General features: G+C 46.1%; 1 protein-coding gene across 2 annotated transcripts in view; it reads left to right on the top strand.

Annotated features, from left to right (window-relative positions):
- The window catches only part of LOC143989414 (uncharacterized), a 39,793-nt gene that overhangs the window by 2,823 nt on the left and 10,843 nt on the right, over nucleotides 1-26,127 (top strand). The window contains exons 1-7 of one of the 2 annotated variants that reach the window (XM_077489531.1): nucleotides 18,829-18,931; nucleotides 20,944-21,269; nucleotides 21,386-21,483; nucleotides 21,573-21,791; nucleotides 21,881-22,099; nucleotides 22,178-22,384; nucleotides 22,507-22,639. In XM_077489531.1, the coding sequence (XP_077345657.1) occupies nucleotides 21,185-21,269; nucleotides 21,386-21,483; nucleotides 21,573-21,791; nucleotides 21,881-22,099; nucleotides 22,178-22,384; nucleotides 22,507-22,639 (961 nt within the window). In that variant the 5' untranslated portion in view covers nucleotides 18,829-18,931; nucleotides 20,944-21,184. Of the gene's footprint in view, nucleotides 1-4,035; nucleotides 5,181-18,828; nucleotides 18,932-20,943; nucleotides 21,270-21,385; nucleotides 21,484-21,572; nucleotides 21,792-21,880; nucleotides 22,100-22,177; nucleotides 22,385-22,506; nucleotides 22,640-26,127 lie in introns of those variants that run through there. The other variant, XM_077489532.1, reaches the window with a different exon arrangement.

Raw genomic sequence — 26,127 nt, forward strand, 5'->3', positions numbered from 1 at the left:
GTTGCTCGACCTAGTCTATTGCCTCATGCCCCAACCTAATAAGATCTCTGACAGAGTAATTCTCCCAGGGTTACTTGCTCTGTTGTCTGCTGGCTGGGTCGGGTGGAGGGATATGTCTGTATAGTCTCAGACCCAAGTCACTGAGTGTAGTCTCAGGAGATGGGAGGCATCTTTGTGCAGGGCCGGATCTAGCCTGTTTGATGTTGGGGTGCAGTAAAAAATGTCAGGGGGCAGAGGACAGGAGGTCAGCAGTTTGTAGGGCAGTGTACAGAGGCTATTGGTTTTTAGGTCAATGTACAGGGGTCAGAAGGGCAGAGGACAGGAAGACAACAGGGCAAAGGATGGGAGGTCAGCAGATGAGGAGCTGAATAAAGGGGTAAGCAGGGCAGGGGACAGGGGTCAGTGTTGGCAGGAAAGAGGGCGGGGACCGCCTCCGGAGAGGCAGAGGTCGGGGGGGCCGCCTTCCGGAGAGGCAGAGGTCGGGGGGGCCGCCTTCCGGAGAGGCAGAGGTCGGGGGGGCCGCCTTCCGGAGAGGCAGAGGTCGGGGGGGCCGCCTTCCGGAGAGGCAGAGGTCGGGGGGGCCGCCTTCCGGAGAGGCAGAGGTCGGGGGGGCCGCCTTCCGGAGAGGCAGAGGTCGGGGGGGCCGCCTTCCGGAGAGGCAGAGGTCGGGGGGGCCGCCTTCCGGAGAGGCAGAGGTCGGGGGGCCGCCTTCCGGAGAGGCAGAGGTCGGGGGGCCGCCGCAGAGGTCGGGGGGCCGCCGCAGAGGTCGGGAGGCCGCCGCAGAGGTCGGGGGGCCGCCTCCGGAGAGGCAGAGGTCAGGGGGCCGCCTCCGGAGAGGAAGAGGTCGGGGACCGCCTCCGGAGAGCTCGGCGGCCGGGCAGAGCATTCAGGATGGTGGGGGTTTTCAGGAGGCTTTGGAGGGGGTGGCACAACTGAGACCTGGGGGCTGTTGCCCACCCCAGCAACCCCCTAGATCCGACCATGGCATTGTGGGACCTCTGAAACTTGTTCCAGTTAAGTAAAAATGTAAGCTAACACTGATTACTGAAAAAATTATACTATTTTATATACTGTAGCATATTATGTAGTCCTGACTCCTACACTATACACTCTATGTTGTACATTACATAATTCTGACTTTTGCCCTCTACTTACTATTATATATAAACATAATATGTATTCTCCTTTGTTACACCCATTTCCTACCAGCTGGATATTTTATATCTGATGATTTCATTGGAGCACAGGCTTTTACATGTTGATAAAAACGTGATAACATCCTCAGACTTTAACCACTTAAGCCCCAGACCAATTTGCAGCCAAAGGACCAGGCCCCTTTCTGCGATTCGGCACTGAGTCGCTTTAACTGACAATTGCGCGGTCGTGCGACGTGGCTCCCAAACAAAATTGGCGTCCTTTTTTTTCCCCCCACAAATAGAGCTTTCTTTTGGTGGTATTTGATCATCTCTGCGGTTTTTATTTTTTGCGCTATAAACAAAAATAGAGTGACAATTTTGAAATAAATGCAATCTTTTTTACTTTTTGCTATAATAAATATCCCCTAAAATATATAAAAAAAAACTTTTTTTTTCCTCAGTTTAGGCCGATACGTATTCTTCTACATATTTTTGGTAAAAAAAAAATCGCAATTAACGATTATTAATTGGTTTGCGCAAAAGTTATAGCGTTTACAAAATAGGGGATAGTTTTATAGCATTTTTATTAATATTTTTTTTTTTTTTTACTAGTAATGGCGGCGATCATCGATTTTTTTATTGTGATTGTGACATTATGGTGGACACGTCGGACTTTTTTGACACGTTTTTGGGACCATTGTCATTTATACAGCAATCAGTGCTATTTAAATGCAGTGATTCCTGTGTAAATGACACTGGCAGTGAAGGAGTTAACCACTAGGGGGCAGTGTAGGTGTTATGTATGACGTTATGTGTTTTTTTTAATTGTAGGTGGGCGTGGCCTGGCATGTGATGTCACTGATTGTCCTTTCCTATAAAAGGGAAGAGACGATCGGTGACAGCCACACAGGGAAGCACGGGGAGAGGTTTGTTTACACAGACCTCTCCTCGTTCTGCAGCTCTGTTACCCGATTGCGGGACACCAGCGGCGATCGGTCCCATGGCCGCGGTCACAGAGCTCAGGACCGGGTTGGGAGTGTGGCGCCGGCGGCGTGCTCCCGACCCACGGCTGGGCACTTAAAGAGTCACGTACAGGTACGTGCTTGTGCCCAGCCGTGCCATTCTGCCGACGTACTTCGGTGTGAGGCGGTCCTTTAGTGGTTAAACAGAAAGTGACAATGGGGGAGGAGTCAATTACCTTGCTCTCGGCTCCATTCCCCCAACCCCCCCAGATGGGCTCAGACTGTGGACTCCGAGTCAGGTCTGGCAGCTGGTGTGGCCACTCACCAGTGCCCATCAATGCTGTCTTATCAGTGCAGTCTCATCAGTGCACCATTAATGCCTATCAGTGCAGCCTCATCAGTGCCCCAACAGTGCAGCCTCACCCATATCTTGTCAGTGCAGCTTCATCAGTGCTCCATCTGTGCAGCCTCATCAGTGCCACAACAGTGCAGCCTCACCAGTGCACCATTAGTGCTTATCAGTGGAGCCTCACCCATGTCCTGTCAGTGGAGCCTCACCCATGTCCTGTCAGTGGAGCCTCACCCTTGTCCCATCAGTGTCCCATCAATGCAGCCTCATCAGTGCCCCAACAGTGCAGCCTCACCAATGCAAAATTAGTGCCTATCAGTGCAGCCTTGCCCATGTCCTGTCAGTGCAGCTTCATCAGTGCCCCTTCTGTGCAGCCTCATCAGTGTCCCATCAGTGCAGCCTCATCAGTTCCACAACAGTGCAGCCTCACCAGTGCACCATTAGTGCCTATCAGTGCAGCCTCACCCGTGTCCTGTCAGTGCAGCCTTATTAGTGCAGCCTCATCAGTGCCCCATCAATGCAACATCATAATTGCCCTGTCAGTGCAGCCTCATCAGTGCCCACCATGCTACCTTATCAGTGCAGCTTCATCAGTGCCTCTCAATGCTGCCTTATCAGTACAGCCTCATCACTGCACCTACATTTTTTTTTTAGCTGGCTCCTGGATTTCAATAGCAAATTTGTCAAGCCCTGATATAAAATAATGTGGTTTATTAAAGGATAATGCTAGTAAATCAACAATATAACAAACATACACCAAGATTACCAAAACCCCAAGAACCTAAACTAGTAAAGATTAATGGGTGAGAGCGATCACAATAATTAAAATAAACCAGATAACCAAACTAATGATATTCAGGTGTCAAGGTAAGACTAAAGGAGTGGTCAGTATCAGAGCCAAGGTCATGCACGGAAGATCAGGCAGAAGATGCAGGGAACAAGCCAGGACAGGGAAAGGGTACACGAGAGCTGGAACAAGCTGGTGGGTTAAGGATCAGGAACAGGGTAGCAGGTCATGGGGCACACAGATCAGGGACACAGGAAAAAACACCAAGGCAAGATGAAATGGCAGAGGAGGGACTAAATATGCTCCCAGCAGTCAGCATCAGGTGATGGCTAATTGCTAGGAACTGCTGGCTGCTGAGGGACACCCACTGTTGGTCGCTGGATTTGCAACCTATAGGTCTGGGAGACACAGTTTCATCAGCAGGCGAACCCAATCCTGACACTCTCTGACCTCTGGGTGGACTCTGCACCGCTGTTATTCATGATTAATTCTTGGACTAAAACTGGAAGTGCATGACTTCTTGTGTTGGCAATGAGTGATAGAGGGGGAGAGGACACTCTTCCCCAAATCCCCTCATTACTGTAACTCTTATAGAAGACACTTCTCATTCATTCCTCACTCTGACTAAGGTCCATGAATAAAGAAATGATCTGGTAGGAGATCAGAGGACCCATTTACTAGTTACCTTGAGGGGGGAATTGTAAGATCCTCAGAGACAAAGCTGCCTGATGTGGGCGGAGTCCTGGTTTAGGGGAACCAATCAGCTCATGTCTAGTAATAATCTTTGTATTTCTATTTTAGTAGATGGACGGGAGATGAGGAAAACCTCAGAGGATTGTCTCACTTTGTCTCCAGACTGTAAAGTAGAAGATGAGGACATCACACAGTATAGTCCAGGAGAAAACCCGACTACCTCAAATGTCCATCCGGCACCACACAGTGTAGATGGACCATCGTATTCCTCTTATCCTGAGGAACCTCAGACTGTGAGGGACGGTGCCGTCCTTCCAACCGATAAGAGGTTTCCCTGTACTGAGTGCGGGAAGCAATTCAAATTTAAATCCGCTCTTAACGAGCATGAAAGATCTCACACAGGGGAGAAACCACATAAATGTCCTGAGTGCGGGAAATGTTTTTCAAAGAAGTGCAATCTTCTCATACATCAGAGATCTCACACGGGAGAAAAGCCATATTCCTGTCCTGAGTGCGAGAAATGTTTTTCAGATAAGTCCCATCTTTACAGACATCAGAGATCTCACACAGGGGAGAAGCCGCATTCCTGTCCTGAGTGCGGGAAATGTTTCATGCAAAAAACAGAACTTGCCACACATCAGAGATCCCACACGGGTGAGAAGCCGTATTCCTGTCCCGAGTGTGGGAAATGTTTTCTAAAGAAATTTCAACTTTCACTACATCAGAGATGTCACACGGGAGAGAAGCCTTATTCCTGTACTGAGTGCGGGAAACGTTTTGTACAGAAATCAAACCTTGTCACACATCTGAGATCTCACACGGGGGAGAAGCCATTTTCTTGTCCCGAGTGCGGGAAATGTTTTTCAGAGAAGTCCTCTCTTTACACACATCAGAGATTGCACACAGGGGAGAAGCCATATCCCTGTCTTAAGTGTGGGAAATGCTTTGTAAAAAAATCAAAACTTGTCCGACATCAAAAATCTCACACAAGGGAAAAAACATATGTATGTTCTGAGTGTGGGAATGTTTTTTCACAGAAATCCAATCTTATCATACATGAAAGGTCTCACACGGGCGAGAAGCCTTGTTCCTGTACTGAGTGCGGGAAATGCTTTGTAAACAAATCAGAACTTGTTGCACATCAAAGGTCTCACACAGGGGAGAAGCCATATTCTTGTATTAAGTGCGGAAAATGTTTTTCTCAGAAGTCCAATCTTCACAGACATCGGAAATTGCACACAGATGAGAAACCAGTTTCGTGTTCTGAGTGAGGGAATTGTTATTTACTGAAGACATTCATGAAGATTCGTTCATTGTTGGCCATTTAAAGCAGTATAAAAATACCTTTTCCTCCAATTTCCCTCCAATTTCCCTTCTAAATGTTTTTTTTCTTTGTCTGAATATCTCACTTCCTGTTTCTCCTCAGTAAACTTCACACCATCATCCGAGCGGTGTTTAGTCTGCCAGAACAGCTTACTAAGGAGGAACAGAAAACAAAGAAAAAAAACATTTAGAAGGGAAATAGAAGGAAAAGGTAAGTGAACCAACAATGCACTAGCTTAAAGGAACCTATTTAGAAAATAAAAAACAAACCTTTACAACCCCTTTAAGGAACAAGCCTCTTTCAGAGATTTTTTGTTAAAAAATAAGTTAAAAACATATTTTTTTTGCTAGAAAATTACTTAGAATTCCCAAACATTACACATTTTTTTTTTCCCCTAACACCCTAGAGAATAAAATGGCGGTCGTTGCAATACTTTCTGTCCCACACTTTTTTTTAATTAAAAAATAAGACCACAGTAAAGTTAGCCCGATTTGTTTTAACATTGTGAAAGGTAATGTTACGCCGAGTACATTGATACCCAACATGTCAAACTTACCCTTAAAAATCTCCATAGGCAAAGATTTAAAAATTCTGTAGGTTGCATGTTTTGGGTTACAGAGGAGGTCTAGGGCTACAATTATTGCTCTCGCTCTACCGATCGCAGCGATGCCTCACATGTGTGGTTTGGACACCGTTTTCATATGCGGGTGCTACTCACATACGCTTTTTTTTTTTTTATTGCGAAAAATACATCCGGCTTGGGTTACAGCCATAAAAATGGAGAGAAAAACAAACAACCAAGATGCATTAAGAATAGTAACATAGTACATATCAACCAGGGCGGCACAGTGGTTAGCACTCTCACCTAGCAGTAAAAAGGGTTGCTGGTTCAAATCCCAACCACGACACTACCTGCCTGGAATTGGCATGTTCTCCCTGTGCCTGCGTGGGTTTCCTCCGGGTACTCCAGTTTCCTCCCACACTCCAAAGACATGCAGGTAGGTTAATTGGCTTCTGTCCAAAATTGGCCCTAGTATATGAATGGGGACCTTGGATTGTGGGCTCCTTGAGGGTAGGGACCAATGAGAGTGTGCAATGTACAGGGATAGGGACAATTGTAGACACTCACTCCGGTTGAACTGGATGGACTGGTGTCTTTATTCAACCTTACTTTGTAACCATGGCATATCTAAACCAAATCTGTTTCCAACCCAGCCATTTTCCCAGGTATGCGCTTTCCTTTTTTCTTTTTTTTTTTAAACCTAAGCCCTTGTACACACGGTCGGAAACTCCGACGGAAAATGTCCGATCAGACCGTGTTGTCGGATAATCCGACTGTGTGTGGGCTCCATCGGACTTTTTCCGTCGGAATGTCCGACCAACAAAGTTTGAGAGCTGGATATAAAATTTTCCGACAACATGATCTGATCGGACTTTGTCCGATCGCTTGTAGAGAATTCCGAACGGACACGCATGCTCAGATCAAATTCCTAGACCAAAGCTATTGACTACTAGCCTGAACGTAGTCCCGTCGTAACGAACGAACGTCATCACGTTCCGAATGATTGGATTTTCCGACAACTTTGTCAGACCGTGTGTATGCAACACAAGTTTCGGACAAAATCCGTCGGGGAAAAAAATCTGATGGATTTTGTTGTCGGAATGTCCGACCGTGTGTACAGGGGCTAAAACTAATTGAGATGGGATGTCCACCTTCACTGCCATTTTAGGTAGAATGAAAATAGCCCACCTCTGCTCCTACTGGAAAGAGACCTTCTTCCCTCTGTCTAAGTTCAAGAAGGATTAAATCTACTCAAACGCCCTATTCTCTCTCTCTCTTCCTCCAATGTATCGCTGGAGTCAACCCATCGAAACCATACTTTCTTAAACTTTTTGGGGGCACCCCTAGCCTCATAAGTCATTCTATACATCAACACATCTGCATTTATTCTTTTTATCCACAGCCCCGATGTCAACTGCTCATCGTGTATCCCATCTCCTGGCAATGAGTTTCCTTACCCCAAAAAATAGTAGCGTGAGAAATAGCTTTGTGTGAGCCTTCATCTCTTCTTCCTCGAAGATTCCCAGGAGACATCTCAGAGGAGGACAGATGTTGGGGAGATCAAAATGATCCGAAATAAACTCAGTCACCTGGGACCATAATGGCCGCACTTTTTCACATTCCCATACCATATGTAGGAAAGTAACCTGCGCCCCCTTGCATTTATGGCAGTTAGCCGAGTCTCTCCTCTGCATTCGATAAAGTCTAGCCGGTGTATACTATTGCTGATGCAAGTAGCGGAACTGGATAATTTTGTCATTGGAAGAAACAACAGATCCCAAATACGTGTCAAGTTCCTCCTGCCACTCTTATTTTACTTTTTTATTATTATTTTTTAAATGGTGTCACTTTTATTCCTATTACAAGGAATGTAAACATCCCTTGTAATAGAAAAAAAGCATGACAGGACTTAAAGAGGTAGTAAAGGCAAAAAAAAAAAAAAAAACACCCTGTAAGGCAAAGGCATAATGAGCTAGTATGCATAGCATACTAGTTCATTATGAATAACTTACCTGAGAACGAAGCCCTCGAAGCAGTCCTCCGTCTTCCTCCTCGCCGCTGCCATGTATCCCCGGAGCGACTTCCAGGTCTCGCTGCTCCGGTGCTGTGATTCGCCGGAGCCGCGATGACGTCCCTCCCGCGCATGCTCACGGGAGCCGACACTCGTGGCATATCGCCGCAATCTGCGGCCTGCCCAGTGCGCCTGCGCGCCGATGACAGCGGTGCCTGTCTTCGGGTAAATATCTCCTAAACCATATAGGTTTAGGAGATATTTCTTGGACCTACAGGTAAGCCTTAATCTAGGCTTACCTGTAGGCCAAAGTTGGTTGTAAGGGTTTACAACCACTTTAAATATGAGATCTGGGGTCAAAAAGACCTCACATCTTATATTTACACTAAAATCCAATAAATAAATAAAAATAATTAAAAAAATGCCCCTTTAAGAGCTATGAGCGGGGGGTGACTTTTTGACGTCACTTCCGCCCTGCAATGTCATGGAGACGGGTGGGGGCCATCTCCCCCCTCACTCATCTTCATGCCAAGCCAGCAGAAGGCCCGGATTGTCTCCGCCGCTGTTGACTTTCCCGGTAAGCGGCAGAGGGCACCGGAGCAAGGCGGGAGGGGGGTGGCCCACTCCCGCCGCCGATAAAAGTGATCTTGCGGCGAATCCGCCACAGAGACCACTTTTATCTTGAAGCGGACTGCCGGCCGAACAAGAGGATACCAGGGTTATGGCAACTGGCTGCTGCCATAACAACGATATCCCCCTTCAAAGTAAGGACGTATATCGGTCTGCGGTGGTCTGGAAGTGGTTAAACAAATGGGACCAGTATTTGTCCAGCTGTGACAAAGGTTAGCCCCATATTTTATTTCATATAATGTTTTCCCTTGATCATTGGTTCCATCTAGTGGCCATAATTTGAAATTGCAATATTTTGCCTTTGAAGGTATTTCAGGAAAAATACTACATTATAACCACTAGATGGAGCTGATGATCATAGGAAATGACTGTGTTAATTGGAATACAGACAGAATTTGTCATAGGTATCCCTGGATGACAGCTGAGTTAGATGGTTAGACATATGTAACTAGATGCCAGGACGACTGTGGCCGTTGGCTCACTACAAGCGACGAGCCAAACTGGCCAAGAGTGTGCTATGTATTTTGAGGGACATTTGGAGGGCTCTGTGTGCTGGCAATGAATGTCATTTGCTGGCATTTTAAGCTGCATCGTTTTTATTCTTTGTAAATATCACTGAAAATTACAATGAAGATTTTGAAATAAAACACTTTTTTTTTTATTTGTTTCCAATATAATATTTTGCAAATAATAATTTTTGCTCATAAATTTGGGCCAAAATTTATACTGCTACATAACTTTGGTAAAAATAACCCAAATTAGTGGACATTAACCCCCTCAGATCTGCCTTTGCCTGGGGCCATCAATAGACGTCCTCCCCTTTGCGCACTTGCCCGGAAGGGTGTGCGTGTGATCACCTGAGTCAATGAGACTCGGGTGATCACAGATCAGAGTAAGGGGCTGATCCCAACCCCTTACCACATGATCAGCTGTCAGCCAATGACAGCTGATCACGTGATATAAACTGAAGATCGATAATCTTTTTTTTTTTTTTTTCACGCGGACAGTGTGAGGAGAAAAAAAAAAGCCAATCACTGCCACCTATCAATGCCTACCAGTGGTGCCAATCAGTGCCACCTAGCAGTGCTGCCTATCAGTGAGACCTATTAGTGCCCTTCAGTGCCACCAATCAATGCCCCCTCTCTGTGCCCACCAATGCCACCTATCAGTGCCCATCAGTGTCGCCTTATAAGTGCCCATCAATGCAGCCTATCAGTGCCCATCAGTGTAACCTCATCAGCGAAGGAGAAAAATGACCTGTTTGCAAAATTTATTAACAAAATATAAAACGGTTTTGTATTTTTTTTTTTTTTCAATTCCTCTTTTTTAATTTGTTTAATAAAAAACACAGGGGTGATCAAAAACCACCAAAAGAAAGTTCTGTGTTGTGGGAAAAAAAATTATAAAAATGTAATTTGGGTACAGTGTTATATGACCGCGCAAATGTCATTCAAAAAAATGGCAGCGCTGAAAATTGGTCTGGGCAGGGAGGGGGTTTAGGTGCCCAGTAAGCAAGTGGTTATTTAGGCCCCCTTCGCACTAGTGCGATGCCAGACATCACATGTGATTCGCACTGCTGTGCAGAGCACATGCGATGTCTGTGCGGTGCGAATTCAGCCGTACAAACTGGGTGAATTTGAATCGCATTTGGACCAAACTCATGCAGGACCTTTTTTTTTTTTCCCTTCGCACCAGAATGGGATTACCCATGCAATCCCATTCTGCAAATCGCGCTGCGTTTGGCAAACTGATTGCGGGGTGTCGTTAAATTAACATGCACTCTGCAATTAGTTTGCATGAACAGGTTTGCGATTTAGATGCTGTGCGGATTTGCAACAAATTTGAACCACATCTAGTATGAGCCGGGCCTTAGTCTGTGTGAAAGTTAGAGAGTCTACAACAAGGGGTCTCAAACTGGCGGCCCTCCATCTGTTGCAAAGCCTCTGCCTGTGGGAGTTATGCTTGTAACTATCAGCCTTGCAATACCTCATGGGACTTCTAATTTTGCAACAGCTGGAGGGCCACCAGTTTGAGCCCTCTGGTCTACAGGCTATGGTGCTATTTCAGTTCTGGAGGCCCTGAAATGTCAGGACAGTACAAATATCCCCCAAATGAGCCCTTTTTGGAAAGTAGACAGTCCAAAGTATTTAGTAAGAGGCATGGCGAGATTTTTGAAGTTCTACGTTTTTTTTCCACAATTCTTGGGAAAATTAAGAAACAAACTTTGTTTTTGTACACAAAATTATCATAACGAGTTATTTCTCACACACGGCATATGCATACTTGCAATTACACCACAAAATACATTCTGCTAGTCCTCCTGAGTACGGTAAGGCCACATGTGTGAGACTTTTACACAGCCTGGCCACATACAGAGGCCCAATATGCAGGGAGCCTTTAGGAGGATAAATTACACATCAAATTTTCTGGCCACCTATCACTTTTGAAGGTCCTGGAGCACCAGGACAGTGTAATGCCCCACATAAGGACCCAATTTTGGAAAGCAAACACCCCAACATAAACAGGCTTTTGAACATGTCGTTTTTTTCCACAAGTTTTTTAGAAAATGTGGAAAGAAAATGAAAACTTTTTTTATTTTTTACACAAAGTTTTCAATTTATACTATTTTTCTAACGCGCAGCATGTACATAAGAAAAATTGCACCTCAAAATACATTTTTCTAACGCACAGCATGTACATAAGAAAAATTGCACCCCAAAATACATTCTAATACCACATGTGTGAGACTTTTACACAGCCTGGCCACATACACAGGCCCAATAGTCAGGGAGCACTGTTAGGCATTCTAGGAGCATAAATTACACATCTAATTTCCTGACCACCTATCACTTTTGAAGGTCCTGGAGCACCAGGATAGTGGAATTCCTCGCATAACAACCTAATTCTGGAAAGCAAACACCCCAACATATATTGTACGAGGCATAATGAGTCTTTTGAACATGTCATTTTATTTCCACAAGTTTTTGGAAAAAGTGGAAAGAAAATTAAAACTTTTTTTTTTTTTTTTTACACAAATTTGTAAATTTATACTATTTTTCTAACACACAGCATGTACATAGCAAAAATTACACCCCAAAATACATTCTGCTACTCCTGAGTATGACAATACCACATGTGTGAGACTTTTACACAGCCTGGCCACATACAGAGGCCCAACATGAGGGGAGCACCGTCATGTGTTCTAGGAGAATAAATTACATATCTAATTTCCAGGCAACCTATCACACTTTTGAAGGCCCTGGAGCACCAGGACAATGGAAATGCCCACAAAATTACCCCATTTTGGAAAGCAAACAGCCCAGCCTATATATTCTACTAAGCATGGGCTGCAGATAGATACTCAGGTACGCTGATGGGCTGCAGATAGGTACTTGGGTACTCTGGGCTGGAGACGAGTACTCTGATGGTCTGCAGATAGGTACTTGGTTACTCTGATGGGCTGGAGACATCTACTCTGGGCTGGAGACAGGTACACCGATGAGCTGTAGATAGGTGCTTGGATACTCTGATAGGCTGCAGATAGGTACTTGGGTACTCTGGACTGAAGACAGGTACTCGGGTACTTTGGGCTGGAAACGGTTACTCGGGTACTCCGATGGGTTGGAGACAGGTATTTTGGGCTGGAGACAGGTGCTCTGATGGGCTACCCCTCCCAGTCCCTAGGATTAGTAATGCATAATGGCCAACAGGCCCTCTTACCAGACCCAGTGAAACAGCAGCAATGATCCCTCTGGCTGTGTTGTGTAGTGCTCTCTCTGGTGGCGCTCTTTCTGGTGGCGCTGGGCAGTGTGGCGCTCTTTCTGGTGGCGCTGGGCAGTGTGGCGCTCTCTCTGGTGGCGCTGGGCAGTGTGGCGCTCTCTCTGGTGGCTCTGGGCAGAGTGGCGCTCTCTCTGGTGGCCCTGGGCTATGTGGCGCTCTCTCTGGCTTCCCCCAGCACAGTCCTCTCTTTTCCCTGTCTCCTGTAATTGGCTGCTACAGTGTGGCACTCACTCCCTCAATTTGTTCTCTCTCTTTTCCCCCAGCAGAGTGCATGCTGTGGGGTGTAGCTGGCTCCCTCTGGAGAACAGTGGAGAAGACAACCTTCTGGGACTGCATTTCCCATGATGCTCCTGTCTCCTAGTCTCTTGATTGGCCTCCACTGTGGCCAATGCGGAGGGTGAAAAAAGCTGGGTGATGAAACTAAAAACAGCCCTCTCTCTTATCCTGCAGACAGGAAAGGGGGGGGGGGTGGGGGGAAACCGCAGCTTGTCTACACCCTATCACAGTGCTGCTGCTGAGTTCTCCTGAGAAGCAGTGCACTGTCACCCCTTCCTGGATGGTGTCACCCGAGTGCGTTCCGTTCCACGCCCCCCCCCCCCCGCAGAGTCGCCACTGCTTGGGGGTTCCCTACCTCCTCCTCTTGACACAGGCAGACCCGCTCAGGGGAGGAGTTACAATGTGTAAGGATGCGAGTGGAGGAGGGTAGACGGAGCATCAGGCTCCACCTCCACCAGTTGAATCGCCATTCATTGCCCGCTCAATGGGGGTGCCAGTCTCTCCTCCTCACCGTGCCACATATGCTCCATACTGCCCAGCAAGCTGCTGGGGACTGTATATGTGTGTGAGGCAGGACTCGAGAGGACAGGCCAGGGGTTTTTTTCATGCAGGGCGGCTTTTTTGGCACCCCCCTGCAAAGTGCTGCCCTAGGCCTGGGCCTTGTCGGCCTAGGCCAAGAGCCAACACTGACTCAGGTACTCTGAGCTGGAGACAGGTACTCGGGTACTCCGATAGGCTGGTGACAGGTACGCTTTATTACTGGGGCAATCTGTGTGTTTTACGTTACACTGTAAGTGGTAACTAGCTATTACTGCAATCGCCCAGTGCTGTCTTTATGGCAGGGCAAAAGGGGCAGCTGCCCTGGGCCCTGTCATTGTTGTGGGGCCCAAAACAGCTGCCTCATACTTGCCAGCTATCCGGATTTAAATTCCCTTGTCCCTTGAAGTTTTATTCCTGTGCTGTGTCCTAATATCTGTGTGAAGTGCTAGTACTAATGCTGCCCAGCTCTGCCCTATTGTCATGTGTAAGTGACTCACCTGCAGACCCTGTGTTTACATATAATTAACCAGCATTCATATGTAAATAGCGGTGACAATACTAAGTAAATAGCTGCGGCTGGCGGCATTGATATGTAAATAAAGGTGGCATTCCTATGTATATCATGCTCCCCTGCTGTGAGGAGGTGATGTGCTGTAACCTCTAGCAACTAATCAGTGAGCCATAACATGTGCTGTAACCTCTAGCAACTAGTCAGTAAGCAGTAATGATATGCTGTAACTGCTGGCAACCAATCGCAATTGCTGCCTGATCTGATACAGAAAAATGATTTTAGGTCTAGCTGCTATTTATTTTATGTCTCAGAGTAGGTGGAGAGGGAAATTGCATGTAGGGGGGGGGTCGGGGGGCCCAAGAAATTTTTTGCCCAGGGCCCAATCTATATTAAAGACGGCCGTGCAATAGCCAGTAGCCAATAGCTGCCCTTGTGTCGTATTTGGTCCGTCGGACCAGCATACAGACGAATGGTTTCCCCAATAGAACTTGATTCCGTCGGAGAGATTTGAAACATGTTCTATTTCTAGGTCCGTCTGAATTTTTGAAGAAAAAAGTCAGATGAAGCCCCACACACGATCGTAATATCCGACGGAATGATTCCGTCTGACCTTTTCTGCCGGAAACTCCACTCGTGTGTACATGGCATTAGTGGTCAGTGTAGTGGTCCCTCACAATGGTGACCAATTGGAGAAGGATCTCTTTATAGCAGTGTGTAGGCAGGTAGATGTTACCTATGCCTATTTACACTGCCCCAGCCGGGAAGCTAAGAGTTAATTGTGTTCTTGAGTTTTCTGCTTGGCGAGCTTTGCTGGGTCCGGCCCACTGGTTCCGTGTATTATAAAAGGAATGGGGGTCTGTGCCCAGGGGGAAAAATAAAAGAAAAGAGAACATGGAACAGATGGAGTCCAGGAATGCAGGGTTGGAACGCTGATATGCTATTATTGGAGCCTGGAGGACCAGAAAATTGCTGAAATTGGAAATAAACCCACTATGGATTCATCCAATTATGGACTTTACCTGAGCAGATATGTTGGGGCAATATCAAGCCTTACGGAATAAGGATATGAGAAACATGTTTACACTCATTTTTGGACCGTTTTTTATATCATGTTAATTTATTCAGTAAAGCTTTGAAACTTTGCCTGGTTTGAAGTTACTCAAGGGGTGCAATGTAAGTAACCGGCACACACATAGGTGGGTCCGATAATGCACATTGGGGTATGAAGACATTTTCGAAAGAGTTAAACACAGAGGAAATCCAAGCAAGTGGTTACCAGGAATAACATAACTTTCACAAGCAGCCTGTCGTTAAGCATGTACATAGGGCAAGTGAGATAGCCTCTTGTAGTGAGGGAGATGTTATCGGGACTCCTTCAGTAGCGATCCGTCTCTCATAGCAACGGAAGCAGATCTGCACCGCCGAGGCCCTCAAGTTGTAAACAGGTACAGAAGAGAAAGCATACCTCCCAACATTTTGAGATGGGAATGAGGGACACCTACTAACAAATGTATGTAGGGATAGGACATGCCCCCTGCCACACCCCCTTAACCTCTAGAGATCCGCGCTATAGCCGAATGACGGCTACAGCGTGGACCTGCTTTGCCGGGACTACGTCTATTGAGCCTGTGCGTCTATGAGACTCGCCTGATCACGGATCCGAGCAAGGGGTCGATCCCGACCCCTTACCACGTGATCAGCTGTCAGCCAATGACAGCTGATCTTGTGACAAAACAGAGCCGTTAACCGGCTATTTTTCCTCCTCGCGCTGACAGCGCGAGGAGAAAAAAAAGCTGATCACCGGCGGCCGTGATCGGGACATCAGTCTCGATCACGGCCAGATCATCAGTGCCCACCTGCCCCCTGCCAGTGCCACCTAAGTAGGGGACAAAGTGAAACATTAGTGCCCACAGTGCCACCCATTAGTGCCCACAGTGCTACCTATCAGTGTCCACAGTGCCACCTATCAGTGCCCACAATTTGCTGCAAAAACAGTGCTGCACCTCAGTGCCACATATCCATGCCCATCAGTGTCATCTACCAGTGCCACCTATCAGTGCCCATCCGTGCCACTCATCCGTGCCACCCATCTGTGCCATCTTATCTGTGCCCATCTTTGTCCATCAGTGCCCCCTTATCTGTGCCCATCAGTACTGCCTTATCTGTGCCCATCGGTGCCACCTTATCTGTGCCTATTAGTGCCACCTTAACTGTGCCTATCAGTGCCCACCAATGCAGCCTATCAGTGCCGCCTCATCAGCGCATTTCAATGAAGGAGAAAAATGACCTGTTTGCAAAATTTTATAACAGACTATTAAACATGATTTTATTTTATTTTTTGCATCTTATTTTGTTTGTTTAGCAAAAAATAAAACTCCCAGCTGGAATTAAATACCACCAAAAGAAAGCTCTATTTGTGGGAAAAAAATGATAAAAATTTAATTTGGGTACGGTGTTGTATGACCGCGCAATTGTCATTCAAAATGCATCAGCGCTGAAAGCTGAAAATTGGTCTGGGCAGGAGGGGGGTTTAAGTGCCCAGTAAGCAAGTGGTTAAAGGAGAATTAACCCCAAAAAAAGGTTAATTAAATCCACAAGGACTTTTTTTTTACCACTACTTTTCCTTTATATTGGCTTTTAAAATGTACAAATGCAGCCATTTAGAAATTGGATGAAAGGTTTAGCACTGGGAAACACTTTTTGAAAGATAAAAAGTGCATTTTATATACAACTATATAGATCAGACCAAAATGAGGTGGAATGAGGGACAGAGGGACATGGCTCCAAATCAGGGACAGTCTCTCCAAATCAGGGACAGTTGGGAGCTATGAGAAAGAGTTAAGTGAAGTGCATGCATGGAGTCTGTGATAGGTGCACTGTGGGACCACATACCATTACTGGGAGCGAGGAAGGGGTGATACATTGGACAGGTGGAGAGGGCATTGGCTCTGCGTGTTCTTCTAAAATGCAGCTGTGACAGTGCCCAGTCATATACTCAAATGTACACAGTGCTCAGCACAAAAGGTATCCCACACACAAGGCAAGTAAACGTAGCGGTCTCCTCAGTGACGATGCCCGTGGCCCAGTCCATCCTATAAGCACGGGGTGGCAAGATGGGTTGCTCTACTGTGAACAGATACTCCCCACAATGCAAATATCGGAAAAAAAGGGACGGGGGGTTGCGACCAGTCCCTAGCACCTGTTGCACAGCATTCCCAATGCATCGACATCTCCTGTTGTATACAGTACGAAACGCCCCTGCAGTCTCAGGCGAATCCCTGTATCCGTCAACAAAGTTCCAGGCAGTCTGATACTTGTAGTGGTACCCCCAGAGAACATCCTGGGTCCCATAGCAGACGGCACTCCTGGCATTCGGAATTTTTTTTTAGTGACAGACCAAGTCTTCCTTTGTAAATTTCAAAAGGCAATATAAAGAAATAGTAGTGGTAAAAAATCACTTGTGGTTTTATCCAATCTTTTTTGGTATAATTCTCTTTTAAGGGGGGGGGGGGGGTGTCCTATGTCAACATACTTCTGCTAATAGGTGTCCCTCCTTCCCATCTTGAAAAGTTGGGAGGCATGTAGTGGTCCCTTACATTGGCGACTGATAGGAGGAGGTCCCCATTATATCAGTAGTCAGTGGGAGAAGGACATTCTTACATCGTCATTAGTGGGAAGACTGCCCCCCCTTTACTGATGCCAGTTGTTACCGAGAGACAGAAATTGTTAATTTCTCAAGTAACCCCTAGAAACCTTTGGAGGAACTCTGAATGAGAAAGGCTGGGCTAGGCAGTAATAGATTTCTATCCCCCTTGGTGGTAGTGGCTGACGACCCATCTATAAGGATATACAGCACAAGGCCATGTTTATGGTTAACCCCCCTTTTTTTATGTGTATGGCCACCCCCTTCAAATCATTCTCTGCAGCTATTACCTTTTGTACCACCACCCCCTCCCTTTAGAATGTAAGCTCTACGAGCAGGGTCCTCCTGTACCTTTTGTATTGAACTGTACTGTAATTGTGTTGTCACCCCTATAGATTGTAAAGAGCTGCGTAAACTGTTGGCTCAATATAAATCGTGTATAATAGTAATAATGTAGCACTGACCCCCGAAGGAGCTGCTGGTTCTTATTGGGCTTACCGTTACCTCGCTTGCCTCTCTGTCTTAGGGGGACCCTTTGGAAAGTAGCCCAAAGAATGTTATTCCGACATTTAGTCCTTTTTCAATATTTATGTGGGATAAACACAAAGTCTTTCAATGGAAGGGTAGAGGGTTAAGGGGATTTCAGGTACCTGGTAAATGTGGGGTTAGAGGTATTTTCCCGATCCAGAGGATAACAGCTTCCACAGACTGGATCCAGCAATCACCGGATAGGCTTCTCTCACCAACCTAGCAGCCGGTGAGATGCTTCACAAAAGTCTCTGCCACAGACTTATAAATTCAGATGGAACTTTTTGCAATATTAGAGAAATGTCACACAGTATCCTTTCCTTTCATTGACCAGGCTATACTGTATGGTTGATGACCCGGGTTACCTCCTCCGACTAAGTTTCCAGGCCCCTCCAGAGATACTAGCCTTGATGCTCGGTCCTCTCCTCGAAAAGTCCTCCCCTGTATCCTTCAGTTGCTTGGCTTCTCCCCGCAGGCAAGACAGCACAGGACCACCCCTGGATCGATAGGTCGCAAACTTCTGGGCCTACCATTTTAGTTGTGAAGCCTCAGACCAGCCGGTCCCGAGGCACAGGAACATGCGGCACACACCCCAGGCCAGGAGGGCCATGAGGTCGGGATAGTGGACCCCGGAAAACGAACCACCCAAAATGGCGTCAGTACCTTAAATACCCCCACCCAGAATGCACAGCGGGCGAACCACTCCCACCGAGCCATTTCCGAGAAAAGATGGTATCCAATGCATCCAGCCTTTTGCGCTTCTACACCTACCGGTGGTGACAGTGACACCTGCGGTCAAGTGGAAACCAGCACAACCCAGCTGAACTGGTACCTGAAACCAGAACTTTTAAATAATTAGCCTGAGCCAAACTACAGCTTCAGACAACTTAAATTTAGAAAAATACACTAGCATTGGTATTAAAAATACCAGCGCTACAATAATAATAATAATAATAATAATAAACTAGATAGACTTGTGTCTTTTTTTCCACAGAGACTAACTATGTAACTATGGTCACACTATGAGATGTTTCTCAGGGCTGCAATTCCTCTGAACTCCACAAGGTGGTGATCTCACGTCTCCTCAGACAGGAAGTCTCTATGAAAGACAGGAAGTGATGTCAGGTATAAATAGGAAGTTGAGCGTTGCGTCAGGAGGAAGTAGAGAGGAGACATTGCAGGAAGTGGCAGTAGAGGAGGTAATAAGATCTTATTTTTTTATTTACACCCAGTAATCCCCCGTCATGTTCGTCCTCTTCCTCCATAGTCACTGTGATGTCATTTATCTCCAACAGATGATGATACACACATATATATTGTGGGAACCTACATTAACCCCTACAGGGTCAGAACATTTCCCCCACTTACAGGGCCAGAAAACATTCTCTTCATTCTGGAGACGTGTCACCATTTCCACCAATCACCTTCTCACCTCATCAGGCTATAAAAACAGATTGCATTACTTTTATTAGTGACGGGGGATGGGGGGTTTATTTAGGGGGATTGGAATATGTATGTCTTTATTTTTTAAGATTCAAAAGGGAAAAATTTAATTTGTAGTAAATGTTTTGAAAACTTATTTCTCCATAATGATCCCAGTCTCAAATATTCTTTTTTTTATAATTCTTTATTTCTTTGCAAGAATACAAAACAACATCATTAATCAATGAAGTACAACATAATGCATTCCTGCCCTTTTTATGAACAAAACAAAAACAAGACAGTATCAGTACAATATCCAATACAGTATATAGTATCTATTCCTCATAGTGGTCCAACAAAACAAACAAACAAAAAAAAAAAAGAAGGGGGGGGGAGGGGGGGAGAGGATCAATCCCACCCACCGGCGGGTTTAGTTTACATTACTCAACCAGCTCACCTAATCTTCAATTTCTTCTCCAATCAGCCTCTTCCCCTCCTCTGACTGTAAAAAAATGTCCCATGGAGCCCAGGTTTGCGCTATGGCTTCCCTTTCCTCAGAGGGCATAGGGATCAAGTTCTCCATGATCCCAATTTTCCTTACTTTGTTTAACCATTGTGAGATTCGCGGTGCTCCCTTTTCTTTCCAACAAATGGTTATGCAGTCTCAAATATTCATCCTAAAATGTGATCAGTAAAGACTTCGGAGTACACAGAGATCATAGGAATATGATGTGTCCTGATAAAGTTCGTCTTTCAGTTTAGGAGAAATGATTCTGTGTGTACAGAAACCTCACAGAGCGCCCCTCACAGCTCCTCCTCCCAATGTCTCTCCAATCACAGTCAGTGAATCCTATGAAATCACACTGACCTCACAGCTCCTCCTCCCAATGTCTCTCCAATAACAGTCAGTGAATCCTATGAAATCACACTGACTTCACAGCTCCTCCTCCCAATGTCTCTCCAATCACAGTCAGTGAATCCTATGAAATCACACTGACCTCACAGCTCCTCCTCCCAATGTCCCTCCAATCACAGTCAGTGAATCCTATGAAATCACACTGACTTCACAGCTCCTCCTCCCAATGTCTCTCCAATCACAGTCAGTGAATCCTATGAAATCACACTGACCTCACAGCTCCTCCTCCCAATGTCTCTCCAATAACAGTCAGTGAATCCTATGAAATCACACTGACTTCACAGCTCCTCCTCCCAATGTCTCTCCAATCACAGTCAGTGAATCCTATGAAATCACACTGACCTCACAGCTCCTCCTCCCAATGTCCCTCCAATCACAGTCAGTGAATCCCATGACCTCACAGCTCCTCCTCCCTATGTCCCTCCAATCACAGTCAGTGAATCCCATGACCTCACAGCTCCTCCTCCCTATGTCCCTCCAATCACAGTCAGTGAATCCTATGACCTCACAGCTCCTCCTCCCTATGTCCCTCCAATCACAGTCAGTGAATCCTATGACCTCACAACTCCTCCTCCCAATGTCCCTCCAATCACAGTCAGTGAATCCTACGACATCACACTGACCTCACAGCTCCTTCTCCCTATGTCCCTCCAATCACAGTCAGATAATTTTATGACATCACAGTTGTTATCAATCTCTTTGCATTTTGTGTAATGATGTTAGAATGCCTTTTAACATACGCAGTAAGGGGCCCTATGTGTGTAAATTATAACTCAGCCTGAAGTTGGGCTTTAATAAAATGAAGACCTGAACAGGGAGGTGAGGAGGATTCTGGGAATGTCATATGATTTTACTATTTCTGTTAAAATCTAGAGTTTTCCTCATGTGAAATCTGGTGATCATATGGCCATCACATCATCAAAGGAAATAAAAAATGAAATAAAAAAGGAATAAAGGGAAGATTCTAGAAGTCACCAGAGAGATGATGGAGGAGAGGTGAGGAGGATTCTGGGACATTATCCAGTAACAGACAAGGGATGTGTCTGGATGGTGACTGTATCATTGTGTGTGTCGGGTTCCTATAAGGTGTCAGGATGTCACTGTCTATTTCTCCATGGAGGAGTGGGAGTATTTAGAAGGACACAAGGATCTCTACAAGGACGTCATGATGGACAATCAGCCGCCCCTCACATCACCGGGTAAGAGGAGACTTTATTGTAAAGGAGAGAGCAGTACGGAGGCTCCACCTAGATCCCCCATCATCTGATAAACACATAGAAACAATGTATTCAGTCAGTGTGTGTGTTTCCTACAGATGGATCCAGTAATGGGAACCCACCAGAGAGATGTCCCCATCCTCTGTATTCCCGGGATTCCACACAGGAAGGTCACACCATCCCCCACCATCATCAGGTAGATGAGGAACAATCACTGATATTATCATTAGGATCTGTACATTATCTGTATTGTTACCATTGATGTCATTTTTATTATATATTCAGTATGGAAACCTGAGAGATTCTCAAGCTGAGATTAAAGAAGTCATAAAAGAGGAGAATGAGGATGGGGTGATGGAGAAGTTTCTAAAAGAACACAAAGATCTGTACCAGGACACCATGGTGGAGTCATCCAGCAACAGGAACCCACCAGAGAGATGTCCCCGTCCTCTGTATTCCTGGGATTCCACACAGGAAGATCACACCATCCCTCACCATCATCAGGTAGATGAGGAACAATCACTGATATTATCATTAGGATCTGTACATTATCTGTATTGTTACCATTGATGTCATTTTTATTATATATTCAGTATGGAAACCTGAGAGATTCTCAAGCTGAGATTAAAGAAGTCATAAAAGAGGAGAATGAGGATGGGGTGATGGAGAAGTTTCTAAAAGAACACAAAGATCTGTACCAGGACACCATGGTGGAGTCATCCAGCAACAGGAACCCACCAGAGAGATGTCCCCGTCCTCTGTATTCCTGGGATTCCACACAGGAAGATCACACCATCCCCCACCATCATCAGGTAGATGATTGACGCTTACTGGGAGTTATTTATACACAAGCATGTTTGTTACAATGAATGCTTTATTATATCTTTCAGAGTGTAAATCTCAGGGACGATAATATTGATGTTAAAGAAGAGTATAAAGAGGAGGATGAGGAGTATGGAGTAATGGAGGAGTTTTCAGAAGGACCCAAGGATATAATGGATCCACCTAATACCAGGAACCCACCAGAGAGATGTCCCCGTCCTCTGTATTCCCGGGATTCCACACAGGAAGATCACATCATCCCCCACCATCATCAGGTTGGTGAGATGGAACATCTGGAACATGGACTTTTGGAGACTATGTGTGGATTTTTTTTATGTGATGTCACAATGTTAACGCTTTTTTATATATTATATTTTCTGTAATTTTCTTTGTCTAGTGGGAAGATCCAATAGATATAAAAGTTGTGGTTAAAGCAGAAGAAGAAGAGAGGGATGATCGGCAGTCTATGGAGGAGGATGGAATAACGGGGACATTTATAGAGGAGGACACTCCTACAGAGATCAGCACAGGTGGGTCATTAACACTAAATACATTCCTCCACCCATACTGCTCACTGATTGGTCCAGATTAGGACAAGGATATTGGCCTGTAATCCCCTGGTCACTTTCCTGAGCTGTGTTCCCCGTCCTGTATTCCTGTATTTCTCTCAGATAATCTTCCTTCTCTGTGCTGCAGACACAATTCATGTATGTAGACTGGATTTATGGAGATTCTGGGGTTCAGCTGGCAGCAATATGTTGATTTTCATCATAGGCGTGTGCTCTACTTAGGCACCTGGTGCATGTGCCTTGGGTGTTCTGCCCCATGCCTGGGTCTAGAAAGATCTCCAACAGAGGAAATGTCCCCTGATTACTTGCTCTGTTGTTTGCTGGCAGTACCGGGTGGAGGGATACACTATATTACCAAAAGTATTGGGACACCTGCCTTTACACGTTCATGAACTTTAATGTCATTCCAGTCTTAGTCCATAGGGTTCAATATTGAGTTTGCCCACCTTTTGCAGCTATAACAGCTTCAACTCTTCTGGGAAGGCCGTCCACAAGGTTTAGGAGTGTGTCTTTTGGAGATTAAGATGAGGAGATTTCTAAGCCCCGGTCCAGTGAGGCGGCGATAGCAGGGCTCAGAACGGGAGAACGCCGTGCTGCAGGTCAGCGGGATGGGAGGGGGGTCCTGTGTAAGTTCACCTTACAGATTTTTCTGTAAAGGTGAGCTTACCCTTTAAGTTGCCAACAAATACTGAACATACATATTGTAAGCTTGACTATTACACTATATGATTATTATTGTATATAATCTAGTCCTGACCCCTGCACTATATACTCTATGTTGTACATTACATCATTCTGATATTATATAGTACCTACTGTTGTATCTTATATAATGCGTTGTACATTACGTAGTCCTGACTTCCACTCTCTACCCACTACCTACAGCTATATAAAAACATAATGGGGGAATTTACTAAGACTTGATCAGCCAGGACCTGGAGCGCATGTGTATGGTAACCAATCAGCTGCTGTCTTCAGCTTGTTCAGTTAAACCAGGGGTGCCCAACCAGTGGCCCGGGGCCACATGTGGCCCGTGGAGCCCTCTGATGTGGCCCTCGACCTCCTGCTTTAAGATGGCAGGTTGGCAAGCCCAGATCACAGGTTGGCGACCAGCCATCCCAGAGCAGCAGTTTTGTGAATGAAGCCACTGGTAGTGGAAGCAAGTGGCTGCAGAGCAAAGCCACATAAGCCAATGCTTCCTGTATGGTGCCCGCTCCTGTCACAGGCGGAGTGATACCAAATGCACTCCGCCAGGGACAGCCAGCGATACAAGAATGGAAGATGGTTATTAAAGGTAAATTTACTACTAAATTCACAGTATATATGGATATATTTGTTTTGCTGGGCTGCTTTCAAACTGATCCGCAGGTGCATTGCAGCTGCGGGTTACCTGCATTGAGCACCTGCATTGAGCCATAGACTTCTGTTATTACCACACCTGCAGAATATAATATAAATTTATGGCAAAGTGCAGCTAACCCACAGAAAATCCACAGGTTCACTGTGCTGCACCCGCGCTTTGGGCAAATCGCAGACCATCAGTGTGAAAGCAGCCTTAGGCCCCTTTCACGTGATTGGCCTGACCCAATCGGACTTACTATTCACCTCCGACTTGTGTCTGTTTACACCCGCCTACCTAAAAAAAACAGAACGGGATCTGCCCCTTCCGTCTGGGCGAATTGGATTGGATCAGAGGGCCCATAGAGTAGAGTGGTCTGTGTCTGGACAAGGACCTGTCATCCTCCCGCTCCACTCATTGTGGCCCACAACCAGTTACCAATTCACTTAAGTGGCCCTCGCTCTTCAAAAGGTTGGGCACCCCTGAGTTAAACTATATCTAAAGGTTTGTTTAAAAAAAGAAAAATAAATAACAAACATGTTATACTTACCTCCTGTGTGCAGTTGGGTTTGCACAGATTGACCCCGATCCTCCTCTTCTGGGGTCCCTCAGCAGCGCTCCTTACTCCTCCTCTTCTGGAGTGCCCCATTAGCGAGCCACTCTCCTTCGGGGGTCTCGTGTGGGTGCGCTCCCAACTCCTGCTGCTGAATCCATGACGTGGACAGCAGGACTCAGCCCCGCCCCCTGGCTCCCACGTCATTGGATTTGATTGACAGCACCGGGAGCCAATGGCTGCGCTGCTATCAATCGATCCAATCAGGGCCTGAGACACCAGCTGGAGTTGGTGTTCTCGTCCCCATCGCAGGAAAGACCGGGTTCAGGTAATTAAAAGGGGGGGGGGGGCTCTGGGGAGCAGCTGCATCACAGAAGGTTTTTCACCTTAACCACTTGCCGACCAACCACCGACGTTATACGGCAACAGGTCGGCTCTCCTGCGCAAATCGCCGTAGCTGTACTGCGGCTCACACAGTTGCGGGCTTTCGCCCACTGCATTCTGTAGGAACGTGTATGTGGGTCAGGTGGACTCAATGTCGGCCGGCGACCCACGATTGCCTAGAACAGAGGCAGAACAGGGAACTGCCTATGTAAACAAGCAGATCCCCATTCTGACAGGGGGCATGACAGAGATCTACTGTTCCCAGTGATCTGGAACAGGTATCTCTGTCATGTCCCTGGCAGCCCATCCCCCCCTACAGTTAGAACACACCTATGGAACACAGTTAACCCCTTGATCGCCCCCTAGTGTTAACCCCAGTGTAATTCTTACATTGATCAGTGCATTTTTATAGCACTGGTCAATGTAATAATGTCACTGGTCCCCAAAAAGTGTCATTTGGGGTCAGATTTGTCCGCTGCAATGTAGCAGTCCTGCTAAAAATCGCAGATCGCCACCATTACTAATAAAAAACAATAAAAAATAAATAAAAGTCTCTAAATCTATCTCATAGTTTGTAGACGTGAGAAATTTTGTGCAAACGAATCAATATACGGGACGTGGCCTGTAGAGCGATGGAGCAGGACGGTTGCAGAGAGAGCTCCGATTGCCGATACTCCTGTAATTCACATTTTGGCAATATCCTAGTGGATTCTACACGCGTACTTGTCCCCAGTGGATATCTGAATATCTCAGGAGTATGTCTCCGCCAAAAAAAAGCCACTGAGGCCAGCAACCAGCTTGCGAAATACCGACAATTAGAGAAGGCCGAAGATGGTGCCAGCGCCTCGTCGGACACAGAACAATCTGCAGCAGCTACCAATAAGGTACTAAAAGCCACAGCCCTGCGCCAAAGTACACTCACTGCAAAAATAAAGGAACTAAAGATAGGTCTTGTTCGAATAAGAGATATAGCTATCTAAACTTTGTGACCGAGACTGAGACCCGTATCAGCAGGACGGAAGATATTCTACATCCCCTCCAGCACACTACAGAAAAATTTACAGGGCCAACTGCAGCACCTCAGTGTGAAGCAGGGTGACATGGAAAACCATCTCCGCAGATGTAATCTCAGATTTATCGGCCTCCCAGAATCAGCGAAGGGTACTGACTCAG

Source organism: Lithobates pipiens, unplaced genomic scaffold, assembly GCF_037356315.1.
Source record: "Lithobates pipiens isolate NorthernLeopardFrog02 unplaced genomic scaffold, aLitPip1_a1.2 Scaffold_18, whole genome shotgun sequence".
Taxonomy (NCBI): domain Eukaryota; kingdom Metazoa; phylum Chordata; class Amphibia; order Anura; family Ranidae; genus Lithobates; species Lithobates pipiens.